The 18,418-nt window shown below is 36.0% G+C and overlaps 1 protein-coding gene across 1 annotated transcript in view; it reads left to right on the top strand.

The window, feature by feature from the left end:
• Nucleotides 1-2,193: 2,193 nt before the first annotated feature.
• LOC108274765 (mucin-2) overlaps nt 2,194-18,418 on the top strand; it is a 40,411-nt gene continuing 24,186 nt past the window's right edge. Inside the window, exons 1-27 of the mRNA XM_053685553.1 lie at nt 2,194-2,311; nt 3,116-3,142; nt 4,294-4,320; nt 4,877-4,921; nt 5,009-5,264; nt 5,358-5,472; nt 5,933-6,020; nt 7,550-7,656; nt 7,828-8,041; nt 8,602-8,727; nt 9,606-9,723; nt 10,388-10,526; nt 10,701-10,805; nt 10,989-11,055; nt 11,164-11,298; nt 11,429-11,590; nt 11,708-11,802; nt 11,893-12,019; nt 12,875-13,130; nt 13,349-13,398; nt 13,510-13,613; nt 14,383-14,534; nt 14,734-14,872; nt 15,710-15,817; nt 16,150-16,329; nt 16,482-16,721; nt 17,517-17,673. Of these exons, the coding sequence (XP_053541528.1) occupies nt 2,245-2,311; nt 3,116-3,142; nt 4,294-4,320; nt 4,877-4,921; nt 5,009-5,264; nt 5,358-5,472; nt 5,933-6,020; nt 7,550-7,656; nt 7,828-8,041; nt 8,602-8,727; nt 9,606-9,723; nt 10,388-10,526; nt 10,701-10,805; nt 10,989-11,055; nt 11,164-11,298; nt 11,429-11,590; nt 11,708-11,802; nt 11,893-12,019; nt 12,875-13,130; nt 13,349-13,398; nt 13,510-13,613; nt 14,383-14,534; nt 14,734-14,872; nt 15,710-15,817; nt 16,150-16,329; nt 16,482-16,721; nt 17,517-17,673 (3,406 nt within the window). The 5' untranslated portion in view covers nt 2,194-2,244. The remainder of the gene's footprint in view (nt 2,312-3,115; nt 3,143-4,293; nt 4,321-4,876; nt 4,922-5,008; nt 5,265-5,357; nt 5,473-5,932; nt 6,021-7,549; nt 7,657-7,827; nt 8,042-8,601; nt 8,728-9,605; nt 9,724-10,387; nt 10,527-10,700; nt 10,806-10,988; nt 11,056-11,163; nt 11,299-11,428; nt 11,591-11,707; nt 11,803-11,892; nt 12,020-12,874; nt 13,131-13,348; nt 13,399-13,509; nt 13,614-14,382; nt 14,535-14,733; nt 14,873-15,709; nt 15,818-16,149; nt 16,330-16,481; nt 16,722-17,516; nt 17,674-18,418) is intronic.

Here is an 18,418-nt window from a genome sequence, read left to right as displayed (position 1 = left end):
TGGGTTTAATCGTCGGTCAGGGATTTGACATGTAGAGTCGGCGTACTCGATTCCGAAATCAGATCCGATTCCAATTATGAATGATCTCTGACTTGTCACGCACTCGGGTATATTTGACTGGCATAAAGTTGGCTTGATGGAGAACGTTCAATATTTGCGATTTAAGGGACTGTCTCGCTAGTTAAATACGACATTGGTATACACGGTTCAACTTCAGTGGAATTTGAAGAGAATGACTTACAGTCACAAAACCAACTGTAAAGTTGTTTACCAAACTGTAAACACCTTTTAGAGTTCTGATATTTATTCAAATCAATTGTCAAATCATATCTAAACATTGTGATATTTTTATACCATATGGATTCGTACACTAAATATACCATAATTTAAAGCTGAACAGCATTTGAAGAGAATGATATACAGTCACAAAACCAAGTGTCCAGTCTTCATGTAGTTGTCAGCTATGATGCACACCTTTTAGAGTTCTGATATTTAAATCAGCATTTACATATATTCTCTTTAAAATGCTGTAAACATATTCATAGTGTGGTTGTGGCATTAACGGAGTTTCATGTTTTCCACTAAAGTCAGTCCAGCCAACTGTGGTCTGAACCCTTGTGCTTTGAAGACTATCTGTCATGCTTGGAGACATGCTTTAAGTCATGTTAAGTCAAGTGCATCTGTTCTTAACCTGTTTACATTTGAAGAGCCACCTATGCTCACAGTAGTCTAAGCATTTGTCAGAGAATCATGCTGATTTTAAAGCAATAGTTCACCCAACAATGTAAATTTGCTGAAAATGTACTCACCCTCAGGCCATCCAAGAGGTAGAGGAATTTCTTTTTTCGTGGGAACAGATTTGGAGAAATGTAGCATTACATAACTAGAATGAGAGTTCAAGCTGATGAAAGAAATATCACAATAATCCACACGAATCCATCAAGGTGTTTTAACTTTAAACCGTTGCCATTATAATGCTATAATGATAATGGTAAATGGTCTGCACTTATATAGCGCTTTTATCCAAAGCGTTTTACACTGTGTCTCATTCACCCATTCACACACACACACTCACACACCAATGGTAGCAGAGCTGCCATGCAAGGTGCTAACTTGCCAGCGGGAGCAATTTGGGGTTCAGTGTCTTGCCCAAGAACACTTCGGTATGTGGAGTCACATGTGCTGGGAATCGAACCACCAACCCTACGATTAGAGAATTAGTGGACAACCCGCTCTACCACCTGAACATACAGCTATACAGCTTTTCCCCCACTGCTTCAATATTATGAGTGATTTTGTGTAGATTCACAAACATTAATACACATTAATATTATAATATTAATGTATATATGACCTCAACATTTTTAAGTTGATAAATCAATTACTTTAAGCCAAATACACTTAAATATAACAAGCTTGAGTTACATTTTTGTTATATTTAAGTGTATTTGGCTTAAAGAAATTGATTTATCAACTTAAAAATTTTGAGGGAATTAGTTTCCTTAAATTTTTTTTAATTAAATGAACTATCCGGTTTTACAGTGAATACGTTTAAGTTGAAATTCCAATTCAATATACTTTAATTTAAGTATGCTTCATTCTGTTAAGGATTACATATATTCAACTGTATGCTCTTACAATATACTAAGTATAATTTTTAAAAAATACAAAAAAGGATATTTTAGGTGTATTTCACTAAAGTGCATGAAAAAAAGTACTTCTAATATTCTTTACATATTTGAACTATACTAATTATGCGCCAAAGTATGTATTGTATTTCATTAGAATTAGTTTTAAATTAGGTTTTTATGATTTTGTAAGGGCAAATTATAACCCAAGTCTTTGTCACCATTCAGTTTCTTGGCTCTTTAAATAAATATTAGACAAGGAAGTCTAATGACTGCAGTTCAGTACTCCTACATTGGAAACAAACTTGTGTTAGTATAAGAGACTATATTAAGCTTGTTACACGCACTTGTGTTAAGTAAACCAGTTATCATTCACGCACAGTGTGACAAAGGATTACTTAAACCATGTTTGATATCAAACACAAGCTTCTATGTGTTAAATATTTATTTTTCATATAGTGACTGAACAACTACTAACAATGTTGGCTAAAGCTCCACCCTGATCAGCATTCAACCAGATCTGCATTGTGTATAAAAGCCATTCTCCTGTAGCAGAAGAACTGACAGGGGTTTGCACAGCATTTTAGAGCAGTGGTCTGGCATTAATTGTTCAAAGATGCCACAAATATGGCTGCTGGGTTGGCTTACAATATTAACTGGACTGCAGTCAACGCAGCAAACAGGTTGGAGAGGCTTATTTAATTTAGCGATTGTGTTCCTGTGTTTTAATTTATATTGGGTCTGATTGACTGCTAGTAATATTAATATTAATTAATATTTAGTACTTGAAAATCTAACTCTTCCAAAGTACGAATTATTTATGTAATTATGTCTTACTTTAACATTTGATGATATTATTGTCGTGATCAGCAACATTATTTATTTAATGTTATTTCACCATTTCAAAATTATTTCACTGTGTATATATATATATATATATATATATATATATATATATATATATATATATATATTTATATATATATAAATTATTTCTTGTGTGCACTTAAGAAATGGAACATTCCCACATCACTCCACTTATCAACTTATCCTGTAACTAGCCTATCTCTGTAGCATTCCACATCTTGTGGAATTTTATGTACATAAAATTTATGTGTTTTAAAGTATGTGATATGTTTAAATATGTTAAATATTTAACATATTTAATTACAGCTACAATGTCATAAGTAAAAATCATTTAATGTTAGTATAAAATTTGCCATGTACCATGAGCAGTGCTTCCTAGGGTTGACAAGGACCTGAAAGCAAATAAATCAACAGTATATGTATATCAATGTAACTTATTTAGTATATATTTTAACATATATTTTTGTCTGTCTGGTTTCTTTATCCTATCTGTATACAGAGGTATTTGTTTGTTGTTAACCTATCAGAGTTATTTGAATTATTTAGTCATTTGTGGTTTATTGATGATGATGTAATTTTGATCATTCTTCTCCTGGCACCTCCTGTACCTCCTGCAATAGGAATGAAGATGATGCAGATGACACCAGGTATGCAGTTCAATGTATATCATATGTGGAACTGTATTAATATACAGTAGTTAAGCTTAATTCTATTACTTAATTCTTGATAGACCGAGTTTTTGGAGAAAAAAAATCGGAGGTTAGAAAACTGAAAATGCAGATCACATTTTTAAGGACATAACACAAAAGGACATATCATGAACGGAGGATTTTAAAAAGAAACGAAAAGAAATACAAATATGATGTTGTATAAATGAGGAGATGGCAAGCATTCAAGTCAACATCTGATATAGAATTGAGTGAAACGTAGTTATAATTATAACAGTATTCACTACAAATGAGGCTCACAGTTCATCATTCAGCAATGTATAAAATAGCACTTTATCCAGCACATACTAATTTTTGAATGATGAACTAGAAGTACACCCAGAAAGCATGAACAGTTGCAGCTTACATTTACATTTATTCATTTAGCGGACGCTTTTATTCAAAGCGACATACAATTGAGAATATACAACCAAAGCGATATATCAAGCAGAGAACAATACAAGTAGTGCTACTATACAAGATCTATTAATTGAGTTCCAGAAGAAGCAAAGCGCACAGAGTAGAGGTGTAAGTGCCAGAGTAATTTATTTATTTATTTTAGGGTTTAGTTAGGTGTTCACGGAAGAGGTGGGTCTATAGCTGTTTTTTGAAGATGGTGAGAGATTCTGCGGTCCGGATTGAGGTTGGAAGTTCATTCCACCACTGAGGAACAGTTAGTTTGAATGTTCTTGAAAGGGACCTTGAACCATGCTGAGTAGGTACTACTAATTGATCCCAGATTGCGTGAGGGAACGTAAGCCTTCAGGAGAGAGTTGTGGTAGGAGGGTGCTGTTCCAGACAAGGTCTTGTAGGTGAGCATCAAGGCCTTGAGTTTGATGCAGGCGGATACAGGAAGCCATTGGAGGGAGATTAAGAGGGGGGTGTGACATGGGTTCTCTTGTGCTGGTATTTAGTATATATTTTAACATATATTTTGTCTGTCTGGTATCTTTATTCTATCTGTATACAGAGGTATTTGTTGTTTGTTGTTAACCTATCAGCGTTATTTGAATTATTTAGTCATTTGTGATTTATTGATGATGTAATTTTGATCATTCTTCTCCTGGCACTTCCTGTACCTCCTGCAATAGAAACGCCGATGACGCCGATGAAACCAGGTATGCAGTTCAATGTATATCATATATGGAACTGTATTGATATACAGTAGCTACACTATAGTTCAGAATTTTACCTACATAAAATTTCCTTAAGATAAGTAATGTCTTCAGTTAAGATGCTGTCTCCTCTGATCTCCCGCAAGAGAAAATAGAATGTTTCATAGACTTAATATATGGGCAATACTATGAGTTAATTAATAGTGTCATATTTATGTATTTATTATTGGCCTCCAATGATATTACATAGTTTTTTTCAGTGCAAGTACAGCACAAAACATGAATTTCAGCATGGCATATTGGGGTTATATCAAACTGTAAGACAGTGGCGCTGGATATAATATCACTCCAGAATAATGCACCAGCAACATATGCCCCTGTTTTACGGCAAGCTCAACCTTGCAAATGCAAATCTAGAGTAGCACGTGCTGTAAGTGTGTATAGTAACATCTCAGGTCTGAATAATGAAGTGGGTTTTAACTCGTCACTCTGAATATGACCCTTAGTGAGGTGTCTTTATATATACTGAATCATCTTTCTATTTTGTTTTCCTATACAGTGTCTATACAGACAAAAATCGAGATGGTCTCTAACAGTGCCATAGGTAAACATGTTTCTGTTTCCTCTAAAATTCCACTACTGTTGATTGTCAAATGCAATGCCAAACTTAACCCTAAAAAAATGTTGATAGGTACTGCTCATAATGGACAAGTTTGCAGTACTTGGGGAAACTTCCACTTTTCCACATTTGATGGAGATTTCTTCCAGTTGCCCTACACCTGCAACTACATCCTTACCACCATGTGTGACAGCACCCAGTCTGAGTTTAACATCCAAATGAGGAGGGAAAACATTGGTGAACGTCCTGAAATTACCGCTTTTACCATAAAGCTGGGAGGGATTGTAATTATGCTTCAACAAGGCAACATCACCGTGAACAATAAAGCGTGAGTATTTTTGTCACATTCCCATGATTACTCAATTCAAAGCCATACTTTCTTTATGTGGTGCTTAACATTTTCTTAAATATTTTTAAACAGATTGATCATCCCAGGCTATTATAGTGGAATTCGGATTGAGAGAATGACCAATTACATTAAAATCCAATCCAAGTTAGGACTGACAGTGTTTTGGGATGAACACAACGCTCTCTCGGTACAGTTTGAGTTTAATTTCACTAACATTACATGCAAGAGGCTTGATAAACTGTCAGCAGTAAGACTTTTTGAAACTAGGACAGTGTTTCATACAACAGTTAAGTTATTGTATTGAAAGTAGGAGGCAGCTTAATCCCTCATTTGCTCAGCTGTTCAAATATACTTGACAAATATACATGACTAAACATTTAAGTTCAATTTGCCAACGGTCTCAAAGCTTAAAAGCGAACACTGTTGAGAAATAGAGCAAAGAATGAAAGAAATTACGAAATTAAACACATTATATTGTCACATATTATAAATACAAACCAAGTTATAATATGATATTTTATTATAATATAATTGTAATAACAAGTAATGTAATCAAAAACCAGAACACAACTAGGTGATACTATTCCATACATTCACATGTGTAAACGTATATAAGCTTTATAACCCGTCTTTGTTTATGTCATCAGATTGAGATCTCCAAAAACTATAGGAATCAGACATGTGGACTTTGTGGGGACTTCAATGGCATCCTGGAGAATGAGTTCATTGAAAATGGTGAGCCAAATTAGTTGAAAATAATTAAGTCGAAAGCATAAAAAAAAACATAAAAACTATGCATATGTCCTGCATTGGTGTTGAGAAGAACACCTCATGGTGCCTTGTAGCTCACTCACTAATGAACACGTAACAGACAGTAAGGCCCATTTTACACCAGGCTCAGTAAGCATGTAGAACAACTACCTACATTAAATAGGGTGAATTCAGATTTATTGGGACATTTTTTGAATTTCTTGCCATTAGTCAAAAAAAAAAAACAACAACACACCAATACATGACACACATGAAGGTCCTGACTACACATGAAGGAAAAAAGTTTATATCATATTCTGAAGAAGCATAGCTTACTCTTTTGTCAGGAGTGATTGAAAACCATTTTTTAATGATGTTTGTTAAAATGGGACACATTTTCATTGGTTTAGGCCTTGACTTTCATCTACAATTTAATATGGCTGGACTCTCATTCAAATTCATCATCACAATATTCTAATACTATATGAACACTGTAGACTGAGTAAAATTGACTATGTACAAAGGTGTTGGCCTGAGGAACATTCAGAAATTCCTGAAAACTGCCTTGGGACATGTTTGGTAATTTCTGACGTCTTGAAAATGATGAAATTACAAACATATGCATATCATTTCAACTAAATGTATGTTTCTTTTATTACAGAAGTACATGTATTATGTATTATATATAAATCTTGACAATTTTGTAATTTATAGATTGGGACATACAGTACATACGATATATATAATGGGACAGTGTTGGGGCCTCCTTTGTAATTTTTTGTGTGTGTTTATTATTAGTGAAATCGAATAATAGAGTAGTTTTTAAATATTTTGTAGCCAAAGACATTTTAGCAGATATGATATTGGTTTCTGGTTGTTTTGTGAACATAATATTAAAGTCAAGTCAAGTTCAAGTGGTTTTATTGTCATTTCAAACATATACACTGGTACAGTACGCAGTGCTACATAAAACACACACGAACCACATGAGACGACACAGAACTAAATAAGAGCTACACATTCTCCATAAAGTGTATGTGCAAACATGTAGAGAAACTACTAAAACAGGACAATGGGCATAGTAAGAGACAGTGTAGCGCTGACCAGTACACAGTACTAGTGTGTAAGTGTCCGATATAACAGATATAACAGTGCAAAAGAATAACAATATAATTTAAAAATGCTGTGAAAGTAAACATACAGTAACATGCTATGACATAGTATTCAGCAGATTTCCTTATACCAAATATGGACATAGCAGTTATTGCAGTAGAAGCCAGGTAAAGAGTATAATAGTGAGAAGATATTTTCATAAATACATTAGCAGTAAAAAAAAAAAAAGGCATTCAATATTTGCACATTTCTGTATTGACTGTATTGACCCACTCTGTCTTTTCATTGAGCTGTTTATTTTATAAAAAACTTTCTCTGTAAGGATATAATTTTTGTTACCTAAATCATACAGTTTCATGCTTTAACTATAGTCATATCCACTTTTTAAATTCATTTTCTAGGCCAACTATTAACTCCTGAAGAATTTGGCTATAAATGGAAGATGGATCTACCCACTGAAACATGTGTGCAGACTGAGATCTATCCAAAGGATAACTGCCAGAAACAGGTATCGTTACAAGTTTTACTCCCAAGCCTAACTATTAACGTAGAATTTAAAATTCACTAATAATTGTTTTTATAACACTTATTCTCTCAAAAATGTTGATTGTTAGGTCATGAAGAGGCCTCCATAAGGGAGTAACTTATATATACATATATATATTTTAATCCTTCACAGACAAACACATGTCAGCACCTGCTTTACCATCCCGCATTTGAAAGCTGCCATAACTTGTTGCCCACAAATGTGTATTTGGAAGCGTGTCTTGAAGACCTGTGTCAGTGCAACAGCAGTCGGGATAGTTGCCTATGCGACACACTCTCAGAGTTCTCACGTCAGTGTGCGCATGCTGGGGGCACCCCAGCGAGCTGGAGATCTCACAAGTTCTGTGGTACGTCACTATAATAATTGAAATAACAATATATGAATGTAGGTATTATATACATTACAGTGGAGTAGTGAAAACTACGCTCTAGTTGAAACTCAAGAACAAGAAAGGAACGGTTTATCACAAATACCTCCATAGACACAGCAGTCAGTGATGGACAAATGCAAAGAAAACACAAGAAAGCCTGGACAATCATAGAGCAGAGCAAGTAGGTTTTGTGAATTACACTCAATAAGAGTCTTCATAGTCTAATAAAGCTGAAAGAAAACCTTCACGGCAGCTTCAAAGAAAGGGCAGGGGTCTCTCGCTAGCTCCATTTGTAGTCACAAGCTGTTACACAGATAGCTCCAGTGTGTATGTGAGATCTGACATGTGCATGAGGTGAGAAGAAATTGAATATTTTGTATTTATATCAGTTATATACATTGTACTGCCTCTGTATGGATTTGCGTACAAGAAGGGATGCAGATGATGCACACTGCCACTGGTGGTAAGGAGGGATTGAAATAGAACAATTATCTTTTAGGTGCTAATGTTGTTTATTTGTTTTTTCTCCTGTGTAGGAATAACATGTCCATTAAACATGGTGCACAGTGAGTGTGGGAGTCCATGTACAGACACCTGCTCAAACCAAGAGGGGATCCAACTCTGTGCAGATCACTGTGTGGATGGATGTGTCTGTCCACCTGGTACGACTTTGCTAGACTTTGCTCTTTCTCTTTCTCTTTCTCTTTCTCTCTCTCTCTCTCTCTCTCTCTCTCTCTCTCTCTCTCTCTCTCTCACACACACACACAGACACACACACACACACAGACACACACACATATCCTATAGGGCGCATGATCAAAAGTTTTCAACCAATCCTGTTATGACAAAGTTTGGTCTGGGTCACATGACTTGATTCAAATTATCTGAGATGGTTTAGTCAGCCTGACCAGGAACCATCATGGCTGCTCAAGGTGCAGGAGGTGCTGAGCGTGTGGTAAAACCGGCAAAACCAATGTGGTAAACCTGGTTAAACCATCTCAGGTAAATTGACCCAAGTCAGAAAACTTTTACTCATGCCCCCTACAAGTTACCAAAGACAACATACCTCTTTGCTATGTGTTTATTCAAGTGTGTCTGTCTGTTTAGAAAAAAAATGTAAACAATATGTAAGACCAGACCTCATCATTTTGGTTCAATTTCTTCATTAAGTAAAACACAGTTGATTTAGATGTTTTTAAACTTTAATAGGGTAACATATCCTCAGAGATACAACAAAATATACAATACAGCACACCAATGGCTTGAGCTGTTTACCATTAATAGTTGAGAAATTGGATTAATTTCTCATCCAGATGTACTTATAGTATTGGTTGGAGAAACCTAACGTGCCAGCATGCATTAAAAAAACTAAAATACGGCTAAATGCTAAGATCATCCAATTTAATTAATACTTATATTGGTAAGAATTTTTACTAATAAATGGTATATATTTTGATTATACCCTTATCATGCTAGAATTTTCCAGTTACCACAGCCAGTTCAGTAGATCACATAAATTCGCAATTATCTCTTTGTACAGGAACTGTGCTAGATGACATTAATAATACTGGCTGCATCCCTGTTGATGAATGTCCCTGCACCCATAATGGCAAAACCTATTCACCAGGACAATCATTTACAAGGACTTGTGAAGATTGGTAAATAAACACTGCTGCTGTGGTTTGGCTCAACTTGTATATATACTGTGTGTGTATATATATATATACACACACATATATATATATATATATATATATATATATATATATATATATATATATATATATATATATATATATATATATATATATATATAAAATATGGATTTTTTTGCTGTACACACCTCACACCCGACCATCACACCCCTATGCGTTCTGAACATACCATTCCAGATTAAATCCCTGCTTTGCTATTATAACGTCAATCCTTCCAGGAAGGAAGAGAGCATTACTGACTTCAGGCCTGAACTGATGTTGGGTGAGAAGGTCAGGGCTCTGTGCAGGACACTCAAGTTTTTCCACGCCAAACTTGGCAACCCATGTCTTCATGGAGCTCGCTTTGTGTACAGGGGCATTGTCATGCTGGAACATGTTTGGGTCTCTCAGTTCCAGTGAAAGGAAACTGTAATGATACAGCATACAAAGACGTACATACAGTATTTCCAACTTTGTGGCGACAGTTTGGGGAAGGAATACATATGGGTGTAATTGTCAGATGTCCACAAACCTTTGGCCATATAATTTATTTCTTGGATATACACTATATATATATTTTTCACTATAAATGTGTCTTTATTTTAATACCTGCTTCATTTTGTTTCAGTGTCTGTTCAGATGGGCGGTGGAATTGCATTACTCTGGACTGCTCTGGCACCTGCTCTTTGCTGGGAGGGTCTCATGTCATCACATATGACGGCAAAGCTTACAGCTTCCATGGAAACTGTGATTATGTTCTTTCAAAGGTCATTGCCACTAAGCCTATTTACAAACAAGAACTATCACTCACATATGAAAATACTGTCTGTAATGTTGTTGATCATGCAGAAGTTGTACATTGTGAGATGTTGACAAATAGTATTATAATTTACTATGCAGGCATAGCATTTTAAATATGTTTTTTTTTTTCATCTTTACAGCATAACAGTAGTGATATGACTGTGTTCGTGCATCTGGCACAGTGTGGGGTATCAGAGAGTGAAACATGTCTGACTTCTGTGAAATTCATCATCTCAGACTACCCTGTAAGTGCTTCAAATTATCAAAAAAAGTTTATGGCAGTACTAAATAAAAAACAACATGGGATTTTTATGATTCCTCTTATTTGGTTAACAGTATTAAGACTTAGCAGATTCTGCAAGGAGTATGCAAACTTTGGGCACAACTGTACATATGTTTAATAATATTTCTCAATTTCTGAAATACAGGTTACGATCACATCCACTGGCAATGTATTTCTAAACGATGTTGCAACCAAGCTTCCTGTTGTTACTAGTGAGTTTTTAGAAAGTCTTTTCTGCCTTATGATAAAAAAAAAGTCGTGGTTTGAACTTGTCTTTAATTATTACTACTATCTAAGTAGTGTTCTCTAACTTTTTTCAGATCAAGTGAAACTCTTCAAGCCTTCTACATTCTTTATTATTGCACAAACACCTAGCATTCAGATCATCGTTCAGCTCGTTCCAGTTATGCAGGTGTACTTGGAGGTCAGCTCAAAACAAAAGGGAACACTGAGCGGTAACTTTAACTTCTGAAACATTATAAATATCTTTCCTTTTTTTAATTGTTTAAATTTATTTATTTGTTTGTTTGTTTATTTACATGCTGAAAGCGTCCATGACTAAGACTAATAATGTTGTTCTGTCAGGTCTGTGTGGGAACTTTAATGACAAGCAAGCAGATGATTTTAAGGCAAAATCAGGTCTCATAGAGGGAACAGCCACAACCTTCGCCAGCACCTGGAAGACCACACTATGTCAAGATTTTAGTACTAGTCTCAATGACCCCTGTAGTATGAGTGTGGAAAAAGGTACACATCTAAAAACCTTACAAACATATCAGTGGATGACAAAACTTTTTTAAAAAGAGTGCCTGATAAAATGCTTTTAGATCTTTTATCCGATTTCAGTTTAAAATTCTCTTTCAGAGATGTATGCTATGGAATGGTGCCAGATGCTCAGGGATCCAGCTGGAGCGTTTGCTCCCTGTCATATTGAAATCAACCCGAAGGATTATATAAAGGTACGTTTTGACCTGTCAGTTGTTTTATGAAAAGTTAGTGACCACTTAAAGATACTAAATGCTCACTTGTATTGCTTTTTTTCCCTCTAGAGATGCAAGTACGATGCATGTGTTTGTGCCCATAGTGAGGACTGCATGTGTGCTGCTGTGTCTTCCTATGTTCATGCATGTGCTGCCAGAGGTGTAATGCTGAAGGGCTGGAGAGATATCATTTGCAGTAAGTGCACTTTTAGCATCTTTGAAAAAACAAATGATCGATGTTACACCATTGTTTGTTGCAATGTACCTTGTTTGGGAATAAAAAAATAAATAAAATGTATTTTTGTATAATCTTCATTTTTAGGTTAGTTTAGTTTTAGGTTATTTTTATTTTTTTATTTTTTTTTGGGGGGGGGGGGGGGTGTTTACTCGCAAAGATCAACATCCTAGAGAAACAAGCTAATAACTGTTTGGGTATGTTTGAAGAATGGATTACTTTGATAACTTTTATTGTATATTTGTGTTTTTTTTCTGGTTTTTTGTTGTTGTTGTTGTTTTTTAATAGGGTTTCTTTTAATTACCAGGACTTGCACATGAGATTATTTCAGTACACTTTTTAACTCCAGTACAAATAAAGTCAGTCCCTCCAGGATTTTGTGATCAAAGAAACAAACGTAAAATCAAGGAAACTCGGCGATATTCGGAGCAATTTTTCAGAATTACCGCAAATTTGCCGTGGATTTGAGCCAAGACACGTCATGTCATTCAGCCAAAGCCGTCTTCGATTCACATGTGTCGATCATGAGTAGAGCTAAAAGGTCTTAGTTATTAAACAAACATCACTGAAAGACCATGCATACAATTGCAATTTTGCCAATTGAAGATGCAAACAAAAAAAAAAACCTCTGCAAGTTGCATTGCAAACTTTGAAAAAAGCTGCAGCAAAATCAAGCATCACAAAAAAAACCCTGAATCCTGTACTTTATTGTAAAGTAACCAACAATCATATTTAACAGAGTAATGCTGACTTTTTTTGTGTGTGTGGTTCCCATACAACAAAAAACAAATCCAAATATGATAATGTTTTGTGCAGAAACGTTCACACAGAATTGTCCAGGCAATATGGAGTACTCCTATAACCAGACCAGCTGTAGGAAGTCCTGCCGCTCTCTTAGCGAAATTGACCATACTTGCTATCTGCCATATACACCTGTGGACGGTTGTGGCTGTGCCAAGAACACTTACCTCAATGACATGGGTGAATGTGTGCCTTCCTCTGACTGCCCCTGTTACGTCAACAATGAGATTGTGGCCCCCATGCAGGTCATCAGCAAGGCTGGAAGTACATGGTAAAAATGTGATTTTTTTTTTAAATAACAAAATAACATATATATATATATATATATATATATATATATATATATATATATATATATATATATATATATATATATATATATATATATATATATATATATATGTTATAGATCTATACAGTACTTAAAGCTTTTGATGACTTCATTGAGGATTAATCAGGAGTACCTGATTTTATCCTGCTTTTCCACAGCACTTGTAGACATGGCACACTACAATGCACTGGACCTAAGGAAATTACTAGTGAGCCTTAATTTCATATTTTTCTGCTTTCTACTAATCCAGTAACTTGGTTGTTTTTTTTTTTTTTTTTTTAATTGATCATGTTTCGTTGCATGTTTAATTTTGTATTAGCCTGCACAGCTCCTATGGTCTACTTCAACTGTTCACAAGCTGAACCTGGACAAAAAGGAACAGAGTGCCAGAATATCTGTGAGACCCTGGACTCAAATCCGTGTGTAAGTGAATCAACAGACACATGTTTCTGAATTAATACTGTACACGCAGTAGCTGGGTGTGTGGATGGATGTAAGGATAAATAGAGCATTGATCGTGACACCTTTACCCTTATTTTTTTATTTTATAGTTGATACCAGTCGACAAATTATCATAATGTCTTGTGCGTCAGTGCTTTAAGCGATACCTTTAATCAAATGGATACAAACAAATGTTTTCAAACCAAGAAGTCACATTTTTGAAAGAAGTCACATTTATTTTAAAATGTATTTTATGATGAATTCTGAGGTGATTTTTGTTCTGTTGTTTCGTTTAAATGACAAGTTTCCTTCAGTACCCATAATTCCATTCGATTATCTGTTGATAATGGTTTAGCTCTCGCTTCATCTCTACCTAAAGAGTCCTTTAGTCTGTCCAGCTCTCTCACTCTCTCCTCATCTTATACACTCTGCTCAAACAGATCAGGTTGCAAAGCTTCAACTTTCATGCTAATACCGCTATCAATGCCATCACACTCATCATCTCATAGATCACTAACCAGATGAGTGAGTGTCTGCTGAAACTCAGCACAACTGCGTCGTATATCTGAACTGCAATGTGGAAAAGCAAAATCTGACTGCTTATGTTTGAGACAGATGAAAATGTTTCTACTACTGAACACCATTACAACTGAGCTAGCAATTTCCCCTTGTGGTGTCATAGTGGGTGTGTATGTTGGGTGGATGTGTCATAATGCAATTAATACTGTCCCTCGTTTGGTTTATGCCACAGATGAGCACACAGTGTAAATCAGGGTGTGTATGTCCTGATGGTCTACTGGCTGATGGCCAAGGAGGGTGTGTGACAAAAGAGCAGTGTCCATGTTTTCATAATGGAGCATTTTACCAACCTGGAGAGACAGTAAAATCAGACTGCAACAACTGGTAAGAAATACCAATGCAGTGGATTTTCTTAATACTAATGAGATTATAAGGAATGGTGATGATGGTGTATGCTGTGTTAAATCCACACTTTACATAAGCCTAGGTGTCTATACATTTAATATATATATATATATATATATATGTATGTATGTATCATTTTGCATGAGCTTAACCAGAACATATATTATGGTCATTTCAGCACTTGTAAAAACAGGAAGTGGAGCTGCACAAAAAAGGAATGTAACAAAATATGTACTATTTACGGTGACAGTCATTACATTAGTTTTGATGGTAGGAGATATACTTTCAACGGCAACTGTGAATACACCCTGGCCCAGGTATGTTGTCTGTTATTTTGTACTTCCATCTGCTTTAAAATAAAACCCCGAAAATCTTAAAATGTTTATTAGAGACATATAATGATTTGGTGTGGTTGGAATATTGTAAGATTTGTCATTTTATGTACGCTCATAGTGTTTATCGTTTAGTTGGTATTCTGTGTTTGATTTGATAGGAAAATGGTATTTAAAATATATGCCAGGTTATCATATAAAGACCCCCACCCCCCCACACACACACACACTCTTCTTTTTTTTGGAACATTACATGTCTAATTTGAATAACCATTCATTTGAATATAGAACATATACTATGGTCATGAAGTCTAATATCTTTTTTTCAGTTAGAATACAAAATCCTCCATTCATGAAAAACATTGTGAAAGAACATTTCAGATGGCTGAGTATAGTTTCGTTAAGATCCTGTTTTGGTATTTTTTTTAAAATAATAATTGTCATTGATATTAAATGTCATACAGCCATGCCTAAGTGAAAGTTAAGTTGAAGAAAAAGCCTTTATTGGTCACATATACATTACAGCAAAATTCTTGCTTTTTGCCTATCCCAGCTAGTTGGGAAACATGGGTCAGACATGGTACAGCACCCCTGGAGCAGATAGAGTTAAGGGACTTAATCAGGGCCAAACAGTGGCAGCTTGGAAGTGCTGGGGCTTGAACCCCCAACCTGCTGATCAGTAACCCAGAATCTTAACTGTTGAGCCAGTGACTGGTGGTTGTAGTTGGCTTTGTAGAACGATTGATGCCATGGAGTATTTTCATGATGTACTATGTAACTACCACATTTAATGACAATGTGACAATGTGACAATCTTCACAGGACTACTGCGGCAACAGCAACAAGGGTTCATTCCGTATCATCACAGAGAATATCCCCTGTGGCACCACTGGAACCACCTGCGCAAAGTCTATTAAAATCTTTTTAGGGGTGAGGTTATCATTTATATATATACATCATAATCATCTTAACTAAATACAGTGGATATAAAAAAAAGTCTACACAGCCCTGTTAAAATTGCAGGTTTTTGTGATATAAAAAATGTTTGGGTTTTATAAAAATAAAATCCAAGATCTATCTTTTTCTACTGTAACAGATGTGTGTATACTTTTTATATCCACTGATTGCAGTATAATCTATTTTAATAATAATGAGTAGAATTTACTAATAACTGAGTATAAGTCTGTGCTGGACCTTTAATACTAGTCATTTGCAAGCCTGCTAGATCACTTTGAATAACCTTGAAATTTGAATTCATACAGAACAAACAGTTGCTACTGTCCGAGGAGAATATAAAATCTGTGCAATATGATAATAGCACAGTAATCCCTTATAAAATACATTCTGTGGGGATATACTTGGTTATTGAGGCTGAAAATAGTCTCACCCTGATTTGGGATAAGAAGACAAGTCTAATGGTCAAACTCGGGCCCTCGTTTAAGGCAAGTAGTAAAACACTTCATTCATGCCTATTCTTATGCACTGATTTATTGTTTAATTAATTATTTTATTTATATTTTTTATTCTCATTAATAATACATACTTTGCTCATTCTGCTTTGTATTTTTTCTCATCAATCTTTTCACAACATTAGGGTGAAGTGTGTGGACTTTGTGGCAATTATGATGGAGACTGGAATAATGATTTCATGACTCGTGGTGGTGAGGCAGTGGTTGAGCCAGCCGAATTTGGAAACAGCTGGAGAGTTTCTGCTACATGTCCCGAAGCCAGTGGTGTCCTCAGCCCCTGCAGTATGAGACCTTACCGGCAGGCCTGGGCCATAAGACAATGCAGCATTCTCAAGAGTGAAGTCTTTAGGAAATGTCACACAGAAGTAAGTAATTTACATTTGCATTTAGCAAACGTGACTTATAATGAGGATTGCTACCATTCCAAGATTTTTTCTAGAGCCGTTCTAGAGGAGCAAATGAGCGCAGGTATAAGTGCATTATTTTTATTTTAACGGGGGGAGAAGGGGACAAGTTAGGGGTCAGTTAAATGTTCAGGAAAGAGGTGGGTCTTTGGTCGTTTTTTGAAGAAAGTGACGGATTCTGCTGTCCAGATTGAGTTTGGAAGTTCATTCCACCACTGAGTAACAGTCAGTTTGGAGGTTCTGGAAAGGGACCTCATGCCTCGTTGAGTAGGCACTACTCCATAGTGTATGAATGAGTGTGTGAGTGTGTATGTGATTGTGCCCTGCGATGGACTGGCACCCTGTCCAGGGTGTACCCCACCTTGTGCCCGATGCTCCCTGGGATTGGCTCCAGGTTTCCCCGCGAACCTGAAGAATGAGTAAGCGATAGAAGATGGATGGATGGATGGATGGATGGATAAACACTTTGTCCTGATGTGCTCACACTTGTCAGCCAAGCACTTATTTCTGTTTGTCACAATTTTGCCCTTGCCTCTGTCCATCTGTGTCAGTGTGCATTACTGTGACTTGCCCTCTGCCTGTAATATTTATGATTGACCTTTTTTGGATCTCTGTATTAGCCTGATACCAGAATAAACTTTTCCAAATCCTGTTCTACAAATTTGAAACTTTTGTAGTTGTCTCAAAGCATGATCATGGATAGGAACTACTGCTTAAATTCTGTAATTCAATCTACTTTTTAATAATTGCACCCAGGTGGACCCAACACAATATTACGAGGCCTGTGTGCAAGACACATGTGCCTGTGATGCTGGTGGAGACTGTGAGTGTTTCTGCACTGCTGTGGCAGCCTATGCTGCAGAATGCAGTGGGAAAGGAGTATGCATAATGTGGAGGAGCCCAACCATTTGCCGTGAGTCTCAGCAAAGAAAAGAATTAGTCAATATATATATATATCTGAAAAATGAAGTACACCCCATGGAAATAGTTGGCTTTTTTTTTTTTTTTTTTTTTTTTTACATGTTTTGCATAATTGTGCACTAGTCTCTGACACTGGCTTGCTGGAATTTTTTTTACCACTCTTCCATGCAATATTCTTTCAGTTGCAAGGTGTTTGAGGGTTTTCTTGAATGTACTGCCTGTTTCAAATCCCCCCACAACATGTCAATGGGATTCAAATCCGGGCTTTCCGTAGGCCATACCATAACCCTATATTTCTTCTTTTTGAGCCATTCCTTGGTGGATTTGCTTGTGTGCTTAGGATAATTATCTTGTTGAAAGGTCCACTTTAACTTTCGGACAGATGGCCTCACATTATCTTCAAGCACTCTTTGATATGATGCAGAATTCACATTTGAATCAATGAATTCAAGCTGTCCAGTCCCTGAGGCAGCGAAGCAACCCCAAACCATAACATTTCCACCACCGTGCTTCACAGTTGGTATGAGGTGCTTCTCCAAACATGTCTCCTCTTACTGTGGCCAAACAACTCTATCTTTGATTTGTCCAGAGCACATTATTTCAAAAGGCCTGGTTTTTGCTTATATGCTCATTGGAAAACCGTTTTCTTGCCCTAATTTCTTTTTAGACAGCAAAGGCTTTTTCCTGGCACACCTCCCATGCAGGTCAAATCTCTTTCTGATTGTAGAAGCATGCAC

This window comes from Ictalurus punctatus, chromosome 14 (assembly GCF_001660625.3).
Source record: "Ictalurus punctatus breed USDA103 chromosome 14, Coco_2.0, whole genome shotgun sequence".
In the NCBI taxonomy this organism is placed as follows: Eukaryota; Metazoa; Chordata; class Actinopteri; order Siluriformes; family Ictaluridae; genus Ictalurus; species Ictalurus punctatus.
This window is presented reverse-complemented; position numbering and strand designations above follow the sequence as displayed.